This window comes from Schistocerca piceifrons, chromosome 6, assembly GCF_021461385.2.
Source record: "Schistocerca piceifrons isolate TAMUIC-IGC-003096 chromosome 6, iqSchPice1.1, whole genome shotgun sequence".
Lineage (NCBI taxonomy): Eukaryota > Metazoa > Arthropoda > Insecta > Orthoptera > Acrididae > Schistocerca > Schistocerca piceifrons.
The window spans coordinates 584,862,805-584,881,322 of NC_060143.1; the positions used below are offsets into that span (position 1 = coordinate 584,862,805).

Genomic DNA, 18,518 nt, shown 5'->3' on the forward strand with positions numbered 1-18,518 from the left:
GCTAGCATTGACGTGCATTGACCAAGACTATGTTCTGCTTCTGTGACCCAGCCAAGCAGCCAATCAGAAAGATGTAGCATTTGACACATTGAGAACTGAAGCTTGCACAAGGGCAACAGAAGGCAGTGACTTCACCAGCCTGGAATTAATGGAGCTCACTAGAGCTGCTGTCAACATTGCTGTCAAGTCCCTTGTCCACCACCGTTCTTCAATAAAGACACCATAGCCTCAGGGACCGAACTCTGCCAGTGTGAAGGATCTGGACTGTCATTGTTTTGATGATTGTAGTGAGGAACACAAACTTTTTTTGCTATTCATACTCAGCATGGCCCTAGTGTTCACGACGAGTGTGCTCGATGGTGGCTTGTCAGTACTTTAACTTTTGTTCTATGAGTTATATTGGCCAGGAGGGACTTGATTATTTGTTTTCCATTTATTAACATTCTGTAAAACTGTGTTGTTTACTACAGTGTTCAAGAATAATTCTTCTTGCAACAGTAAATTTTCTGAAGAAGTATTTAATTTATATGGTGTTAATTGATTAGTTTTGGAAGACACTCCCAGAAGCATTTTTCTGTGTTGTTGTTAACATACAGTACTAAGGCTGAAAGCTCAGAAGTGTGTGCATTCAATGTAAAGATGACACTAAATATTTTTCCAGTTTAGAGTTCGTGTATCAGTTATGTCGGACATAATAATAGTGACGAGTTAAAAACTGTATTTTACGCGTGCTGTTGCAGAAAGTGAACTGGCGATTTCTTTATCTCCATGGCAGCTCCACCAGAGACCTTGGACCTCAGAAACCCAGTTATTGTCCTACTCCAGCAAATACAGCAAACCAACAGGAGGCCCATGGCATGGGTGGAGGCCATCACCTAACCCACGCTGCTAGTGTCAGTCAGACACACACAGACAGCCTCAGCGGTGCAAAATATCTGTCAACTGCCACTGTTCTTCTCACCATTCCGCTGGTAGGTGCAACCATGGGACTGCTACATCACCCAACTGGAACAACACTTCTGCATCTATGAGGTGACATGCAGTGTTGCGCTTTCCTCCTGGCTCTTGGAGGCTCCTTAGTGTTCCGGTTAGTGAAACTATTATAACCTGAAGCAGAGTCTCAAGACCTCCCGTGTGATACGATCAAGTCTAGCCTCTCAGATTATTCTGATTCACAGGTCCACACCCCAGCCGCATGGCTGAATCGTACTATGAGTAGACTGCTCAGTACAGGGACTCTTAAGACACTGTGAATTCAGGAGTATTAGTGGGTAGCATTATTAGTCTTACGCATCCTCCCTAGTCAGAGACAGGGTTTTAGTGCAACCTCCTGACAAAAACTGTGACACGATCTCCTCAACCTCAAAGATCCATAACTTGATGCTTTTCTCACAGCTATATGAAAAGTCACTCCTCTCTTCAGTGGCTCTGCATGATCCTGCCCTAGTGTTCACATCTGAGCCAGACAATCCCACCAGTAGGCACCAATGGCCACTCTACAAGTAGGATGGGGTCCCCTCAACAGGCTGCTAATATTGGACCTACCACTGTGCACTATGTTTCATACAACACCCCTGCCGCCAATGTCATTTTGACCTTTGAGACGTACATCTTGCGGCAAAATAGGACATAAAGCGGAGGTCTGCATCTCCTCCTCACATGTGAATGTGCATTATGCTCAAGCGGAACAATCTGTGCAGGCCCTGGACCAGACGGAGTTCGAAAATGCCAACATAGCATGCATCACATCTTCGGCCAAGCGCATGAAACTGGGGCTTCAAATTATCACAGTGACAGTGTCCTTACAAACTGAAACTGATTCATACATCAATAATTGTTTGGAACATGTACAAAAAAGTGGAGGCACCATTCTTCAACCACTTTCCACGCCTTTTAAGAGTTTCAGTAATGATATAAGTTCACTGATAGTTTCTTCCATGGAAATACATGTTAAAGGACAAAACAGATGTGACTCACATCCTGTTTGTCACTACCATGGACACCTGTAACTTGCTGGGTACGGTACTCTTAACGCGCTTGGTTTAGAGATACACAACACTGCGCTGACAGTGAAGTCAGTGGATAGACCACTGCAGGTGCAACATTTCATTCAATGGTTCCCTATGATTTTTTCACCGAATAAGATGGGGATAAACAACTCTGAGACATGCATTACCATGTTACTGCAAACCAATCACAAGTTTTGTAAAGCTCGTAATGTTCCATTTGCTCTGCAGAACAGGCTCCACACTGAACTTCAATGCCTGCAAGAGGAGAGGGTTCTGCCCCCAGCACCCAACAGTAGATCGGCATCCTCCATCGTCTTATGGTATGATCCGTGTCTGTGGTGACTTTGAAGTCACCATTGAAGCCCAAGCAGTCCCAATGCATATCAAACCTCCGAAGTTGAAGGTGGGGTATGACTCATCTTTATGGGTAGAATGTTTGTCAAGATTGACTTAAAGGTTGCTTACCTGCAGCTCCCGCTCTAAGAACTTATTAGTGACCAGTAAACTGTTTGAACTTTTCTGATATAACTGACTGCTTTTCAGCATGTCCAGTGTACCACCTATAGTCCAAATATACTTAGAGCAGTTAATCAGGCAAGTTCCTGGTAAGGCTAACTGTAGGGATGATACTTTGGTGCCAGGAAAAACTGGAGGACATCACTCATAATTTAGAAGTATTGTTCATTATTTTTCAGAAAGTGAATTTATACTGCAATTTCGATGAGTGTGAATTCTTTGTAAATCAAGTGGAGTATTTGGGACAAAGAGTCAGTGTTTCAGGTATCCGCTCCACCCCATCTTACGTGAGGCAGTCCAAAAGCTGCATACCCCCAAGGACATCTCTCAAATGAAGTTGGTCCTGGATCAAACCAATGACAACTGCCACTTCATCCTTCGGTGGCACTCAACAGTGGAGCCATTACAGCAGCTCTTATAAAGAAACATACCATGGAAATGGACAGACCAATGCTTACAGTGGCTTCCATAGTATGAAGCAGGCCATTCTCAAACATACTTGCCTAAGAGAACATGATACAGCAGCGTCAATGGTCCTCACAGGTGAAGCATCTGATTATGGGGTGGGGGCAGTGCTGTTGCACATTGTAAATGGGGTGGAACACCCTATTGCTTTGTTTTTTACACAATGAATCACACATAGATAAATTACAGCCAGGTCGAGAAGGACGCCCTTGCCGTAACATGTGCCATAAAGAAATTCCATGATTTTTTCTACACCCATCAGTTCACACTTTTCACAAAACACAAGCCACTCCTTCTGCCCCCATGCCCTTTGGCAAATCTTCCCACTTAGAGTGCTTGACACTTACAACACTGGGCCCTCTTTTTATCAAGTTACTCATACAACATCCAGTTTCATTTGACAATGCACCATACTAATGCGGATCTTCTCTCCTGTCCACCTGTAGGGTAGGACCCTGTCTTCAACAAAGATCCCGAGGTCTGCTGCCACCTGCATGTTACAATGGCGGAAGCCATAAACTATCTTCCTCTTGATGCAAACAACATGAAGCACCAAACAGCACAGCACCATGGCAAGATCTTCAGATGTGCCCAATCTTGGTAGTCAGCCAAGAGAAAGCAACTACAGAACCCATAACTTCAGTAATTCTTGAGAACATTTCTCTGGAAAACAGCAGTTTTTTAAAATGAACAAAAAAGTAAAACCTTTATTTTTTTGGTTAGCAGTTTCTGTCAGTTACTGACCATCTGCAGAACTCATAGAGCAGTTGACATTCATGGAGTTTGTAATGACTGCTCCATTCACTGCCACTGCCTCTCAGCATGGTTGGTGGTTGATTCGGGGGTAGGAACCAAACAGCGAGGCCATAGGTCCCATCAGATTAGGGAAGGATGTGGAAGGAAGTCGGTCATGCCCTTTCAAAGGAACCATCTCAGCATTTGCCTGAAGTGATTTATGGAAATCACGAAAAGCCTAAATCAGGATGGTTGGACATGGGTTTGAACCATTGTCCTCCTGAATGCAAGTCCCGTGTGCTAACAACTGCGCCACCTTGCTCGGTCCCAATGTCATATGAGGTCTTAAGATGCTCAGTAACTGATTGAAACCAGTGACCACAAAAATTAAGGTTTCTTGACTGTTTATGCTCTTTCAAAGGTCCAGAATTCTGGCCTTCTGCAATCACCACAATGACCTCTCTGCACTACAGTGTATCGTACTGCTCCAAAGGGAAAACGGGCGAACACATGTTGATTCAATAGAAGGCCCTGGAACTCCTCCACCAGGGATGCTGAGGTGGGGAGGGGTCTCACAAAACAGCTGGCCAGACATCACAAATACTGGCGAGAAATGGACACAGCATTGCAAACTTGCTTTCCACTTGTATCACTTGCCAACTGAAGAAAGTGGCCCCTGCACATAGATATTTCTTGTCGCCATCACCAACCCCTTGGTCAAGAATTCACCTGGATTCTGCTGGCCTCTTCCTGGAGACTTTTTGGCTCATTGTGGTAGATGCAGACTCTGGATACTCAATTATCTCAGGATGCCTCCTGCCACTACCACTGCTACCATCCAGACCTTAGCCAAGATCATTTCCTTAGAGGGTCTCCCAGAAACTATAGTAACAAATAATCGTCCCCAGTTTACTTCCACAGAGTTCCAGGAATTCTGTAAAGTTAACAGAATCACATTAGTCTGTACAGCCCCATTCCCCCCTGCTTCAAATGCCCTGGCAAAACGTTTTTTAAGAACTTTCATAGCTCAAATATCTAAACTCTGCTAGCATCGCTCAGTCTCTGATGCCCTCTCCCTTTTTCTATTCTCTTACAGGGGACACCTTCATTGGTGGGAGGAGGGAGGTCATTTGCCATGAGACTTGAATGATGCCTGTTATGTTCCCAACGATCCATTATCAACCCAACACTTCCATCACATAAGTCCTCCCACATTTGTCGCCACAGGTATGTCCCAAAAGACCCTGTCTGTGCAAATCTGTATACCAGGGTTGGGCTACGATATGGCCAAGCCACTGTACAGTGCCTCCTGGGAAGGACCATGATAGAAATCTCGTGTACTGATGTGTCCAGACACAAGCAACATCTTAACCAACTTCACCTATGGCAGGGAACGTCACAATTGGCAGAAAATCTGACACCAGTGTTCGTTCCAGAAACCCTTGCACCAGAACTGTCTCTGTTTACGCAGTGCAGTCGACAGTCCGGCGTTGTTCTTCCCTGGCGACTGGACTCTGCCTGCTTGGCGCATCTGGACTAGTCATTGTTCTCTATTTAATTTTTATGCATATTCCTAGTTTTCCTCTTGTTTCCCATTATTTTAATAACTTAGTTTTGTGTAAACATGTAACATCAATTTTGTTGCTCAAGATCAATCCACCTTTTGTTTCCTTTCTTATAAACAAGTTTTTCATTTGAATCCATTTGTTCTGTTGTGGGGTAATTCCGCAAAAATTCACATCAATAGATTCCAATTAACTTTGTTTTTTTTTATATAATTTTAATACTGTATGTATGTTTGCAGGTATTCAGTTGAAATCAGATAGTATATTATCAACTAAAGACATAAAGTCTGTAAATGAGTCTGCACCCTCATTATGGCAGTTTATTTGTAAAGGTCCACCTTGACCGCAAAAATTGCACACACAACTGTGAAATGTACAATTTTTGTGATCAAGACAGATCATTATAAATAATGATAATATTATTATCCTAGGGAAGCACTTGTTTTCATAATCTCTGTGATACCAAATTTAGGAAAATCCTCTTCAGCCAAGATTGCTGGTATTTATATTTTATTTTACAATGACCACTTCAACAGAACCTTGCTGTCCTCATTGGATCTTTGGAAAATTATTATTGACATTCGTATGTGCCAGCAAAACAACGAGAACCCTTGTATGCATGTTAATAAGAATTTTTTAAAGATCTGATGATGACAGCAATATTCTGTCGAAACCGTCACTGTGAAATAAAATAAAAATACCAGCAATATTTGCTGCAGGAGATTTTTCGTTCATTGATGACAGGGTGCTGTATATGAGCATGTGTAGGCTATACATCAATTTTACACTTTTCTACTCCTCTACATCAAACTTAATGAAATCAAAGACTATTAAAATTTTCAGCTGTGTATCACTCAATTTATATCTATTTGGGTTTCCTGTCAAATCAATGCCAGTACCATTATTTTTACTTGGCTTATTTTTCAGCATATTTTTAAACATTGTGGGTTCTAATTTTCTAATTTTTCTTTTGTTAACAACTTGTGTTTCCCTATGTTGTAACATCATCTGCAATGAATGACTTCAGACCATTGCTAATTCATGTTCAAGATACTTTATTCTGGCTCCCATTAGAGTAATGTAAATGAAGAATTGTTGCACAGCTGAAATGAAGTACAGTGCATGCAGTTTCTGACAAGTCACTCTCATCTGTTATCTTCATAATAACAATAATCTCCATGCTTACTGACAGTGAAAAGTTGAAAGCTGGTTTACTTTGCTTACCATTTTTTAACTTTTTCATCTCCTAATATGTCACAGTTAGCAAAGCCTATACATTCACAGATAATATATTGAACTATCTTCAGTGTCAGTTTCTGAACAATGTGAAGGCCACTGTTCATGTATCTTGAAATTTTAACTCCGCCATATCTGTACAAATGCCCCCTCATGCAAAAGGTATTGTAAAAACTACTCAATGAACACTCAAAAGAAAAACGTGTTACACCACTGTATAGAAATGTTAGTAAAATTCTCCGCAGTCTATAGAGATACACTTTCAGTAGAACTGAAAAATGAGAGTCGTAAACCCCAGATATTCAAATATATGTAGAAAGGCTTCCTTATGAGACATTCCTTTTATTCTGTACTGATTCACCAATTTTTGCTAATTCTTCTCCACCAAATTCCTAATAAACCTCTCTGTATGATTCCCACATCTGAAAACGTTTCTGCTAATTGTTTTCAAGTTGTTGGTTTTCTATTGTAGCCAATATTAAAACAGCATAAATACACTGTCCTTTGCATACTTAAGTGTTGTTGTTGTTGTTGTGGTCTTCAGTCCTGAGACTGGCCTGATGCAGCTCTCCATGCTACTCTAACCTGTGCAAGCCTTTTCATCCCCCAGTACCTACTGCAGCCTACATCCTTCTGAATCTGTTTAGTGTATTCATCTCTTGGTCTCCCTCTACGATTTTTCCTCTCCACACTGTCCTCCAATACTAAATTGGTGATCCCTCGATGTCTCAGACCATGTCCTACCAACCGATCCCTTCTTCTAGTCAAGTTGAGCCACAAGCTCCTCTTCTCCCCAATTCTACTCAATACCTCCTCATTAGTTATGTGACACACCCATCTAATCTTCAGCATTCTTCTGTAGCACCACATTTCGAAACCTTCTATTCTCTTCCTGTCTAAACTATTTATCGTCCACGTTTCACTTCCATTCATGGCTACACTCCATACAAATACTTTCAGAAACGACTTCTGACATTTAAACCTATACTCGATGTTAACAATTTTTTCTTCTTCAGAAACACTTTCCTTGCCATTGCCAGTCTACATTTTATATCCTCTCTACTTCGACCAACATCAGTTATTTTGCTCCCCAAACAGCAAAACTCCTTTACTACTTTAAGTGTCATCACCCCACTTAATTCGACTACATTCCATTATCGTCGTTTTGCTTTTGTTGATGTTCATCTTATACCCTCCTTTCAAGACACAGTCCATTCCGTTCAACTGCTCTTCCAAGTCCTTTGCTGTCTCTGACAGAATTACAATGTCATCGGCAAACCTCAAAGTTTTTATTTCTTCTTAATAGTAATTAGTGAGTATTTCCTGGAATTTATGGAAATTCTTCAGACAATTCCATTTGTTTTAAATTTAGTGAGTACATCCATCTCTTTTGAACACATGCACTCTGTTTTCTCAAAGGAACTCCTTGGGATTTTATCATCATTTGCAAATAGTTTGAAACCATCATGCCAGTATATGACAGGTAAGGAATTATGGCACTAGGAGTTTTATAAATAATCCTCACTGTGCTTTTGGAGCTAGTTTCTGTCCAAACATGTTTTTACCTCAAACACTTCAGAGTGTGTGTGTGTGTGTGTGTGTGTGTGTGTGTGTGTGTGTGTGTGTGTGTGTGTGTGAGAGAGAGAGAGAGAGAGAGAGAGAGAGAGAGAGAGAGAGTTCAGTGGAAGAGATGTTTGTATTATTTCTGAAGACAAAATTTTCTGAGACTGTTAATAAAGAGTGCCACAGATCGTAAAATGTTTTGAAGTTTATGAAAATTTTAATCATGAAATTCTGTCATGAGACCATAACCCTAACCATAATACTGTTTTTATTGCCAAATTCTTTCTCTATGCCTACATATTATGAGATGCATTCAACTAATATTACCTCCAATTTTTTTCCTCACAAACTAAGCACATGAAAACTATAAAATTGTGTTACTTCTCGACATAATCTTCCTGCAGCTGTATACATTTTTCATAATGTGAATGTCTTTAGCACTCTGGTTTGACACTGGAAAATCCCATCCATGTGTCATCCCTTGTCACAAGCAAAGAAAAGAAAGTCTAATTCATGCTATCATCACACCTCAACACTGCCTGGCAACAATCCACATGCACAGCCTTGAGGCTGTCCATCAGTATTCATGGCACTTGTACCTGGAGGACACTCCCCACCATTTCAAGAATCACAAAAAATCCTCACTCTCACTGTTGCAACTACAGTTCTGTGTGTCATCAGTGCTGTCATCTGTCAAGCATTCACAGCGAGTGCACACATTTAAAAGCAAACAACATGTTTTATATCTGTTCCATAAGCATTGGGTGTGTGTGTGCGTGTGTGTGTGTGTGGATTGATGAATGAAATGTCCTTATTTCCCTTTTAAAGGTCCATACCTGTTCTATTCCTGCTGCAGTTTCATTAAAGGGACTGAAGCTCCCAAAAGAATTGAAGGCTTACTGTATGTTCTTAATTATCTGTCAGCATAAGACATTCTTCAGTTTATCTGCAGAGTGTGCTCTTTGATTTAAAATAATAATAATAATAATAATATCCCTCATATATTTAATCAATTTCTCAGGTAACTACAGTAACAATACTCACCAGCAGCTTTCTTCCATGTCACTTGAGGCTTTGGAAAACCATCAGCTTTGCATTCAACTTTTGCATCACTTCCTTGAGCAAATGCTTTGTCTGTTGGTTCCAAAATCCATCTTGGTGGCACTATCAGAACACAACCAATTATCTATTACTTTATGCCAATAGTGGACACTGTCAAGAATTATTACACAAGCTGTTATGTTGCTTTAATACAGAACTGTTAATAATGGCCGAACATGGAAGTGACAAACAGGAAAAATCAAAATAATGCACTGGTAAATGGAAATGATTGACTGATCACCCACATAAAAATACAAAATACATTCTTCATTCAATTTGTATATAGATACAGTAATAATGTTTGCAGTATAATTCTACACAGAGTAGTGTGTTTGCACATGTGTGTGAGAGTGGGGGGGGAGGGGGGAGGGGGGGGGGGGGGGGGGGGTAAGGAGAAGTCGATAGAAGGGGGTCTGTGTTTTGCTTTATCTATTCTGTATGATGAGCTGCAGACTTTCTTCACATGTTTACATCCTATTCTGCATTTTTTATCAGAACATTCAATGCTTACAGTGCAATTTTTTTTTAAATTTCTACCAGGATATTTATTTTATTCACCTTGGGTTCAACTCTTTTTCGTCTCACTCACATTACTATGTGCCAATACTTAGCCGTTGCATAGTTACATTCCCTTTCTATTTTATATTTATTTACATTTATTGCTGTTGAACATTCCAGTTCTATTTAGAGTTTTTTTGTTGGTCACATACAATAGTGAGAACTTCCATTGCAATTTTTTGATATTTCTTGTTTGTCACTCAGTTTGTTATCAAATTAAAAGTATCAAATTTTTTCTGCAACACTTTAACGAAAAACAGAGACACGTTTTGCAACTACAGCAAGTGTAATACTAATATACTGTTCACTACTGTAATCTCTCTTTTTTTCAATATTTTATTTGTTTATTTTTCAATTTTGGTATAAATACTGTCTCAAGCAGCATTTAATGAAAAATTTTATAGAAAAAGTGAATATTACTTGAAATTAAAGTTTGAAAATGTAATTCTGATAACTTTTTTCAGATTTTAAAATACTTCTCAACACTTGAAAAAAAAAGCTTGAGACTTCTTTTAAACATTTGCATTTTACAAAAGAACAACTACTATATATGTAAAATTATGAAAGATGCCAGCAGATTCTCATTTGTTTTGAAGGGCCCATATCACAAAATTTTAAAATAACTTCACAGAAAATTTGATTTATTGTTATAGATATAAACTACAGAAGTTAACAACTAGGAAAAAAATCATTTCTGATTGAATTATATTAATGTGAGAGAACAAAAAGTGGTGAATTTGTTACGTAAGTTATGAAACTTTGTTGGGTACCACAGATGTCTGAAGCCTTTGACTGCCAACAAAATTCAGTCAACATAAATGCTTACAGCAATTACCAGTTTACTGTGATAGTAAATTATAATTGTTTCTTCATGAGTAAATTTCAGCTATAATGAAAATCTGCTGTCATTGAAAATCAAATTCACACATAAAATAAAAGCTAAAAATGTTTTCATGGTCAATAACAAAGTGCCAGGAATTTATGTTTGCCAATGAATGATTTGCTACATCTTCATATCCTACAACCATTTTACTTTTGTTGGACATTTGTATTATCACTGCACATTGGGATGAGGTATTCATCCCACATTTATCATTTTTAATTTTAATTACATCAAAGAAAATAACCAATTTTTTAAAATATAATATAACTGGATATGTAAAAAAATCTACTCATCACGCAGCAGCAGCACACATAATATACAGGTTAAGGATATTTGCAAGCTTTTGGAGCCAGTGGCTCCTTCTTTTGAAAGAAGCATTGAAAGAGAAGGAAGAGAGTTTAAGAAAAAGGATTGGTGAGTTTTAGGAAATGGGAAGACGTTGGAAAAGTCACGTGGAACCCTGGGTCAAGGAAGGCTTAATGGACAGGATGAGTAGGAAAGATTGATTGTTGGGGACTGCACCAGATGAGATATTTCCCCTGACCCAGTGTTCTGGGTGACTTTTCAAAACTCTCCATCTGCTAAACCTTGCCAGTCCCTTTTCTTCACCCCTCTTCTTTCCCCTTCAACCCTTCTGCTAGAAGAAGAAGCCACTGGCTCCGTAAGCTTGCAAATTTCCTTAACTTTCATATGTGTCAGTACATTTCTTATCTATCCAGTTAATTTCATTTGAAACAATGAAGTTAGGTTTTACAAGTCTCAAAACTATTATCTATGTGAAAAAGTTTGCTGACATCTGTCCAATACAATTCCCATTTGGGGTTTTCATACAACAATATTATCAAACATATATAATTTAATACAGTAACAAAGTTAAAAATCCTGAAGTAATTTGAAGGGTCTGATGTATTTGAACGTACAACAAAATGGCTTAAGTAATTCAAGTAGCTCCAATGTACCTTATGACCAAAAACATTTTTAGCTTCACAAGTAAATTACAATCATCTACAAACATGCAAATGCAACTGCATGCAGGAATTTATGGTAGTAAACAAACAAAAGCTAAAGCACAACTGCAAAATAATAAGTTTAATAGAGAAACATGCATTAGTAACTCCACAAACTCTTAAATACAATGTTAGTAACCAGTGTGTTTTCCTTTTGTTTTGTTATATCAAACATATATTTGAAAGCCTTGTTCAAAGAAAATTAATATTTTTTTTTCAGACAGTTAAAACAACAAGGGCCTCCTGTATTATGTCTTGATTTTTATAGAGCCTTCATTTTAATAGGGATAACAACATGAGAGGGAATATTTCTTTTCCAAAATTAGGGGAAATTAACAGAAGGCAGGATATTCCCTTTCTATTGCAACAATTTTATTCAGGAACCACATACTCCTCATAGTGAGTTAGTTCGGCTCCTTGATTCAAAATATATTAAGTTAACAGAGAGATACTTAAGGTCCAAAGATGTAAAATTCATATAACAAAATGCTACATCACTTTTGAATAACACTACTACGTTTTCAGATATTATCTACCTTTCTCCTACTGCAGGGAGCAGTGTGGATTTAAGAGTATGTGGCACAATTTAAACAAAAGATAATTTTAGACAGAGAGGAGAAATAGTCAATGAGGTGAGTGGAATAGGAATGCCTTGTCCTCCCACTAACTGCAAGAACTGCTCAAGGACTTAACTTGTCGTACAAAATAAAAAAAAAAAAAAAAGAGAAATAGGAAGGAATAAAGGAGTGGATAAGGACAAAACCCTAAATCAATCTTCAGGAAAGCTGGCAATGTGGCCTATGTCAACACCAGTTCCAAGAAATGAAGAAATATCCTGAGCAGCAAACTAGCTATCCTTAACTTTTCTGACCAATATGCTAATGAAGAATATGCACCAGAGTTCCAAAAACTGCATTATCTTTCAGTTGTGGACCTGCTGTTCGTATTCTGCATGTGCTACATTTTTAATTGCAATAAGAGTAAATGATAGTTGTTTCACAGTTCCAAATAATCTCTCATATTATTTGGGAATGTCTTCCACATAACAAAATAATTTAACTTTCATGTCAATGTTATTAGACTGAAATATAATTCTGCTAACAATATTTTGCTCAGAATTTCTCAATGCTGTTTTTTGCAACTAACTTTTTCTCGAGGAAATCTGCATAGTGCCCATGTACATATTAAAAGGTAAACACATTAAAGTTCATAAACTGTTTCTCGCAAATATTATTTACCCTTGACAATTAGCTGAGCCTTTTGTTTTGTCTGACCACCAGCATTTGTGGCAGTACACGTATAATTTCCTGCATGTCTGAATGTGACACTTTGAATAATAAGCAGACTTGTCTGTCGACCGACATTTACTGTGGTTGTTCCCATTGTAGGAGTTACTGCTTCATTGTCCAAGAACCATTGAAAATTCATTGGGAGATCACCCTTTGATGCAATGCATGATAACTGTACATATTCGCCTTCACTGCTGTATTCAGATGATAATGATATGGGGAGTAGAACCGGTACCTCTACAGACAAAAATAAAACAAAAATCTGAAAGAATGAAATCCTTAATTTTTAATTTCATTGAAGAAAATGAAAACAAGATGCCATATTTCTGTATTCACTGTACAATACTGTCAGAAACAACTCAAAGGTACAAAAGGTCAAAATAAAAGACAAAACATGATCCACAACAGGTATTGTTTCCTTCAAATGTCACTCCTGTTGAAAACACACCCTATAAGTCTTTTAATGTTCTCTTCACATTTGCAATAAAAGAAATGAAGATATGTTGCAAAGAGTAAGAAAAACAAAGAAACCGTTCTCCACAGAGGCATTTTAAAAAAGATGAGACTCTTATTTAAATAGTACACATCCATCAGAAGCGTTTTAATACAGCTGCAGTTCTGTGAAAATGTGTATTACAACTTACTTCACTCATCTCTAAGTTTTCCCATATGATGACATCTATAAAACACCATGAGAGAAGGAATGAATGAATAATGGCAGATGACAATTAATTTCATTGCTTTATTCTCCACTACACACACAAATTTTCAAAACAAATGACAGAAAATGCTGCAGCACTCAATTTCTACTTTTACTTGTTTCATATAGCACTACTATTTGTTTTCCCTTTGGAACAGGACGAGGGAGGGGAAGGGCATAGGTTCTTCGCAAAGCAACTAATCTGATGAGAACTCAACACCTAATCAACCCACATTGCTGAAATTATTATTGTAAGTATGATTAGAAGAGTGTTCACAAAAGATGTGGCATGAGATGACTTCCCAGTGAATTATAATTAATGTCTTTATAAATGGATTTTAATGTGGGAACTGTAAATTACCTCATGTGAGGTAAGATGTTATTTTTTCCGCTGTAGGGAAATCGATTAGCCTGGTAGCAGCATCGAAAAACTATTTTTTGCACTCTTCTATGAGAACTAGCTCACTAATTATGTCTTCTGCAAACCAGATGTACTACAGATTTACAAGAGGGAAGACAATGGTAGTCACTTCCAAAATGTTCAACTTTTTACTAACGCAGTAAAGCATGTAGAGTAAGTTACAAGATATCACTTGTGTGGAGTGAGTAAGGAGGACATGTACATGCTTCTATCAGCTTAATAATTACAGAATGTGAAGCATCTCATACCATTAATATCGAGACTTGTCGTATAATTGACAGTTCCAGCTGTATTACGAACAGTACATGTGTAATTTCCACGGTGTCCAGAACTTGCTGGATCTATAAGTAAAGAACTAGCCCTTCTCCCAATCTTAGTGGTGCTGATCCCCATCTGTGAGGATAAGTGTGTTCCTTTGAAGCTCCAGCTGATGTCAAGAGGACTGTCACCCTCAGATACAAGGCATGTAACTTGTGCAGCTTGTCCAGCAAAAATTGGGGCATCAAAATGGAAGGGGACAATCCGAGGCATAACTGGAAACCATATCAAAACAAAGAGGGAGCTAAAAAAAATTCAAATTACTTATTCCAAACTGCTTGCACAGAAGTGTAAAATAACTGAGAAAACTCAAAATCAAAATTTCACAGTAAACTGCTGCATAAATTAAACACATACAAAGCATGTAAAATGTACCAACTGGATTGCCTCACTAAACCTCCACTAACCATAGGATATGATAGAAACACTGGAAATGAACCTTTCACAGAGTTGCGCAAACAATACTGTGTACACAATTCTTTACATTCTGTTCGTATCGATGGAACTGATAATCCTGGGCACAGCTGCTGCCATATCTTCTCTAACAGAGACTGAAAAGATGGCACATTTTTATTTATGCAGTATATAGCAGCAAATAATTGAATTAATGAACCCAAATAAGCCACACATTAAATGGTAAAACAACAATATACTACATACTTCAATCTTGTGGATACATGGAAAAGCTGAGATTATTTCCAACATCAGATATTTCTTGTGGACTATATACACGTCAAGAATAAAATTCTCTTTCTCTTTCACTCTCCTTTAAACATAGTGAGTGGTAGAAGGAATGGAAGGAAGGTGAAAATAGCCCTGCACACAAAAGTCTTGTTCAGTATTATGTTAAGTCATCTTCACACATGCCTCTACCTAAACATTTATATGACACATACTGCCCTATTTCAGCATACCATGAATATCGAGACTAGCTGTGTAGTTCACAGTTCCTGCTGGGTTTCTGACTGTGCAAGTGTAATTTCCCCGGTGACCGGAACTTGCAGGGTCTATCAGTAACATGCTGGCTTTTCTCCCAGCTTTCATGGTTGAAATACCCATTTGTGAAGACAAGTGGGTCCCTTGGAAACTCCACATTATGTCAAGGGGAAAATCTCCCTCTGAGACAAGACAAGTTACTTGTGCTGCCTGTCCAGCAAAAATGGGCGAGTCGAAATGAAAGGGTACAATCCGAGGTACAACTGCAAATTACACATGAAAAAAAAAACATAAATATTTGTCTTTATGGCATATGAATGAATGATGTACTAATCCACTAAAGAAAAAATAATTTGTTGTTATGAAGATATGTGGGAAGTAAAGAAATGGAAGCACAAGAGACTTCTAGGCAATAAACTATCAAAGTTATACTTCTACATTAGAAACGAAGAATCTAATTTCAGACATATGAAGAAAACTGAAAATACGCAGTCATCATTAATTTTATATACAATATGTTGTGTATAATGAATTCATGATATCATTTTTGTATGTTTCTTTTCATTTCTTGGCTCATTTTCATTTTAAATATTTGCCCGATACACAAACTATTTTACATTTCAGCACCACATCACAGATGGGTTCCACTTCTCTATCAACAGCTACTGTAGTGCACTCCTCTACACAGGCAAAATGCCTTCGAAAAAAATTATGGATTGAAATTGAGCAATGCCATATCCTTACCAAAGCAAAAGGTAAAAATTAGGAACTGAATGAATGCAGACTGAATTAAGCTTTCTCCTGGTGCTGCAAATACAATGATATCAGAAAGAAATAGTGGAGAGAAAAAAAATTGATACAGAACATGAATTGAATGGCATATATGCAAAAGAAACTTAATTACCCCTGAATACACACTCCCCTGCATGCTGAACAAACCATTGACAACCAGCTGAGCAGTATAATTGTCAGATCCAGCGAAGTTGTGCCCTTTGCAAGTGTAAAAACCAGCATGGTATGCTGATATTGGTTCTATTGTTAGAACACTGGCACGGTGCCCAACATTGACCACAGAGAGGTCAAAACTTGGAGAGAGAGTTTTCCCATTGAACTGCCAAGAAATATTGAGAGGAAGATCTCCATCCACTGAGCATTGTACAGTGGCATGCTGACCACTATTGGCATGAGCAGGGCCATCTCCAAAAGTGAATGGAGCAACTTTTGGATGAACTGTAGTAACAAATAAAGATTATAGTCATACAGGATCCATACTTTCAAATATGTGAGATGCAACCACTGAACATGAGAAGTAATTATCAGAGAGAGTAAAAGAATAATTTGTTTTAAATAGTGAATCTCAGCTATAATTGTACAGCAATTTGGTAAACACAGTACTGTGACAAAACACACATTTTTTCCTATTTTCTTACAATATCTGCTTCACAAAAAATGCATAATGGCAAATGCTGACATCATAACTATAAAACAGACCCTACATCATCAAATAATGTGACACATCTGTTTTAACTAAATACACGATTCATATACTGATTCCGAAGCTGATACACTCAGGTTTATATTTAAATATTTCAAGATACCACAGAGAGTCTTTAACAGGTATTTTTGCAAAGAAATTTGCAGCAATTTCAAAGTTCAGCACCCATACTCATGTATATTTTGTACAAATGAGAATGTATCAAGTTTACAGTTCATCATTAAGTTTCCCCTTCACTATTACTCAAGTTTTTCTTTATTGGACTTGACTGACTTTTTCAGAATAGCCAAATTTTTGGAGGAACAACATTTACTAACAACAGACACAAATTTATGTTTTACTTTAACAATAAAGCAATTTCAGGCATGTATTTGCACTATAAAACGCTGAAGACAAAATGATGTTTGGCATTAATGATCAATACTGTGTGCTCAAAGTTGTCACGCTACATACTTCCCCATAAATCCACCTAGTAATAGACAATTTGTTCCAGAAAGACCAAGAAGTAAATCTATTACTGTAAGTAAGTGATGTTACACGATAAGGCTTGCTTCAAGGTGAGATTATACCTCAAATTGTGTTCTAGTAAACAAACAATAAACCTCAGGATTCATTAAATATTAAGATGTCCAACATTCTTGATACAGTATAATTGTTAAGTTTCTCTGGTACACTGTCTTTGAAATACAGACTGCAGTTTTAGTGCCTTCTGGACTGGAATATAAATAATAGCACACAAGCATCTTATGTTTATGAATAATGTCCTTCCTTCAATCTAGTGGTAGATGTCAAGCCTAAGTTATTTTATAAACTTAATTCATTGACTTCTATTCATGAACAAAAAGGTAGAAATGAAATGTAAAATTTGGGGGGGGGGGGGAGGGGGGGGGGGGAATTATTGGAGAGATCTATACACTGAAGATTCAGGCACAACCAAGAATTTTTGCATCCAGTACTAGCTCCTTGGCGGACACTTAAGAGAAAAAATGAAGAACACTTAAGATACACTAGATAAATCTCTGTGAAAATTACCTACAGCCTGGGTACTGAAGAAAAATGGAATAGAACAAAGTGAGAATGGTTATCTAGTTAAAAAGCTTATAGTGAAGAATATAGTTAATTTACATCACCTCTAAAAGTGAACCTCAGAGGAAACATAAACATATGAGCATAGTATGAAAAATAATTAGTTAGTTGCATTCGGGAAAGATAATTTTGATTTACTTTTTTAAAACAGAGTTGAATCGTTCAACAACTTGAACTCTCTCACATATAGACTGAGAAAAAAAAAAAACAAATTTTAAGTGGGTTTCTTAAAGATTGTTGGTCAACACATCTGATAAAAATGTTCTACACCACATTCCCCTGACTGGCCACTACAACACAACAGCACATCTCCTAAAGATGCTCACAGTGTCATCAATTACTTAGCTGCATAGAACAATGACTGTATGTCACACTATCAATGCGGTGAGACATTCCACTGTTATTTTATTCAAATCATAACTATATGCCAAATAATTTGAATCATCACAGAGTGACTAACAAAACATGTGCATCTACAGTATACCTATGCTCTGGAAGGCACCTTAGAGAGTTCAACAGAGGACCATTCTGGTATCACTATCTTCCCCCCCCCCCCCCCCTCCCCTGTTCCATGCATGAATGGCAAACTGTCACTATATCTCCATATTAGTTGTAGTTTCTCTGATTTCCTCACT

General features: G+C 37.8%; 1 protein-coding gene across 1 annotated transcript in view; it reads right to left on the minus strand.

The window, feature by feature from the left end:
* The window catches only part of LOC124802781 (Down syndrome cell adhesion molecule-like protein Dscam2), an 866,453-nt gene that overhangs the window by 184,230 nt on the left and 663,705 nt on the right, over nt 1-18,518 (minus strand). The window contains exon 15 of the mRNA XM_047263777.1: nt 9,134-9,253. Coding sequence (XP_047119733.1) covers nt 9,134-9,253 — 120 coding nt within the window. The remainder of the gene's footprint in view (nt 1-9,133; nt 9,254-18,518) is intronic.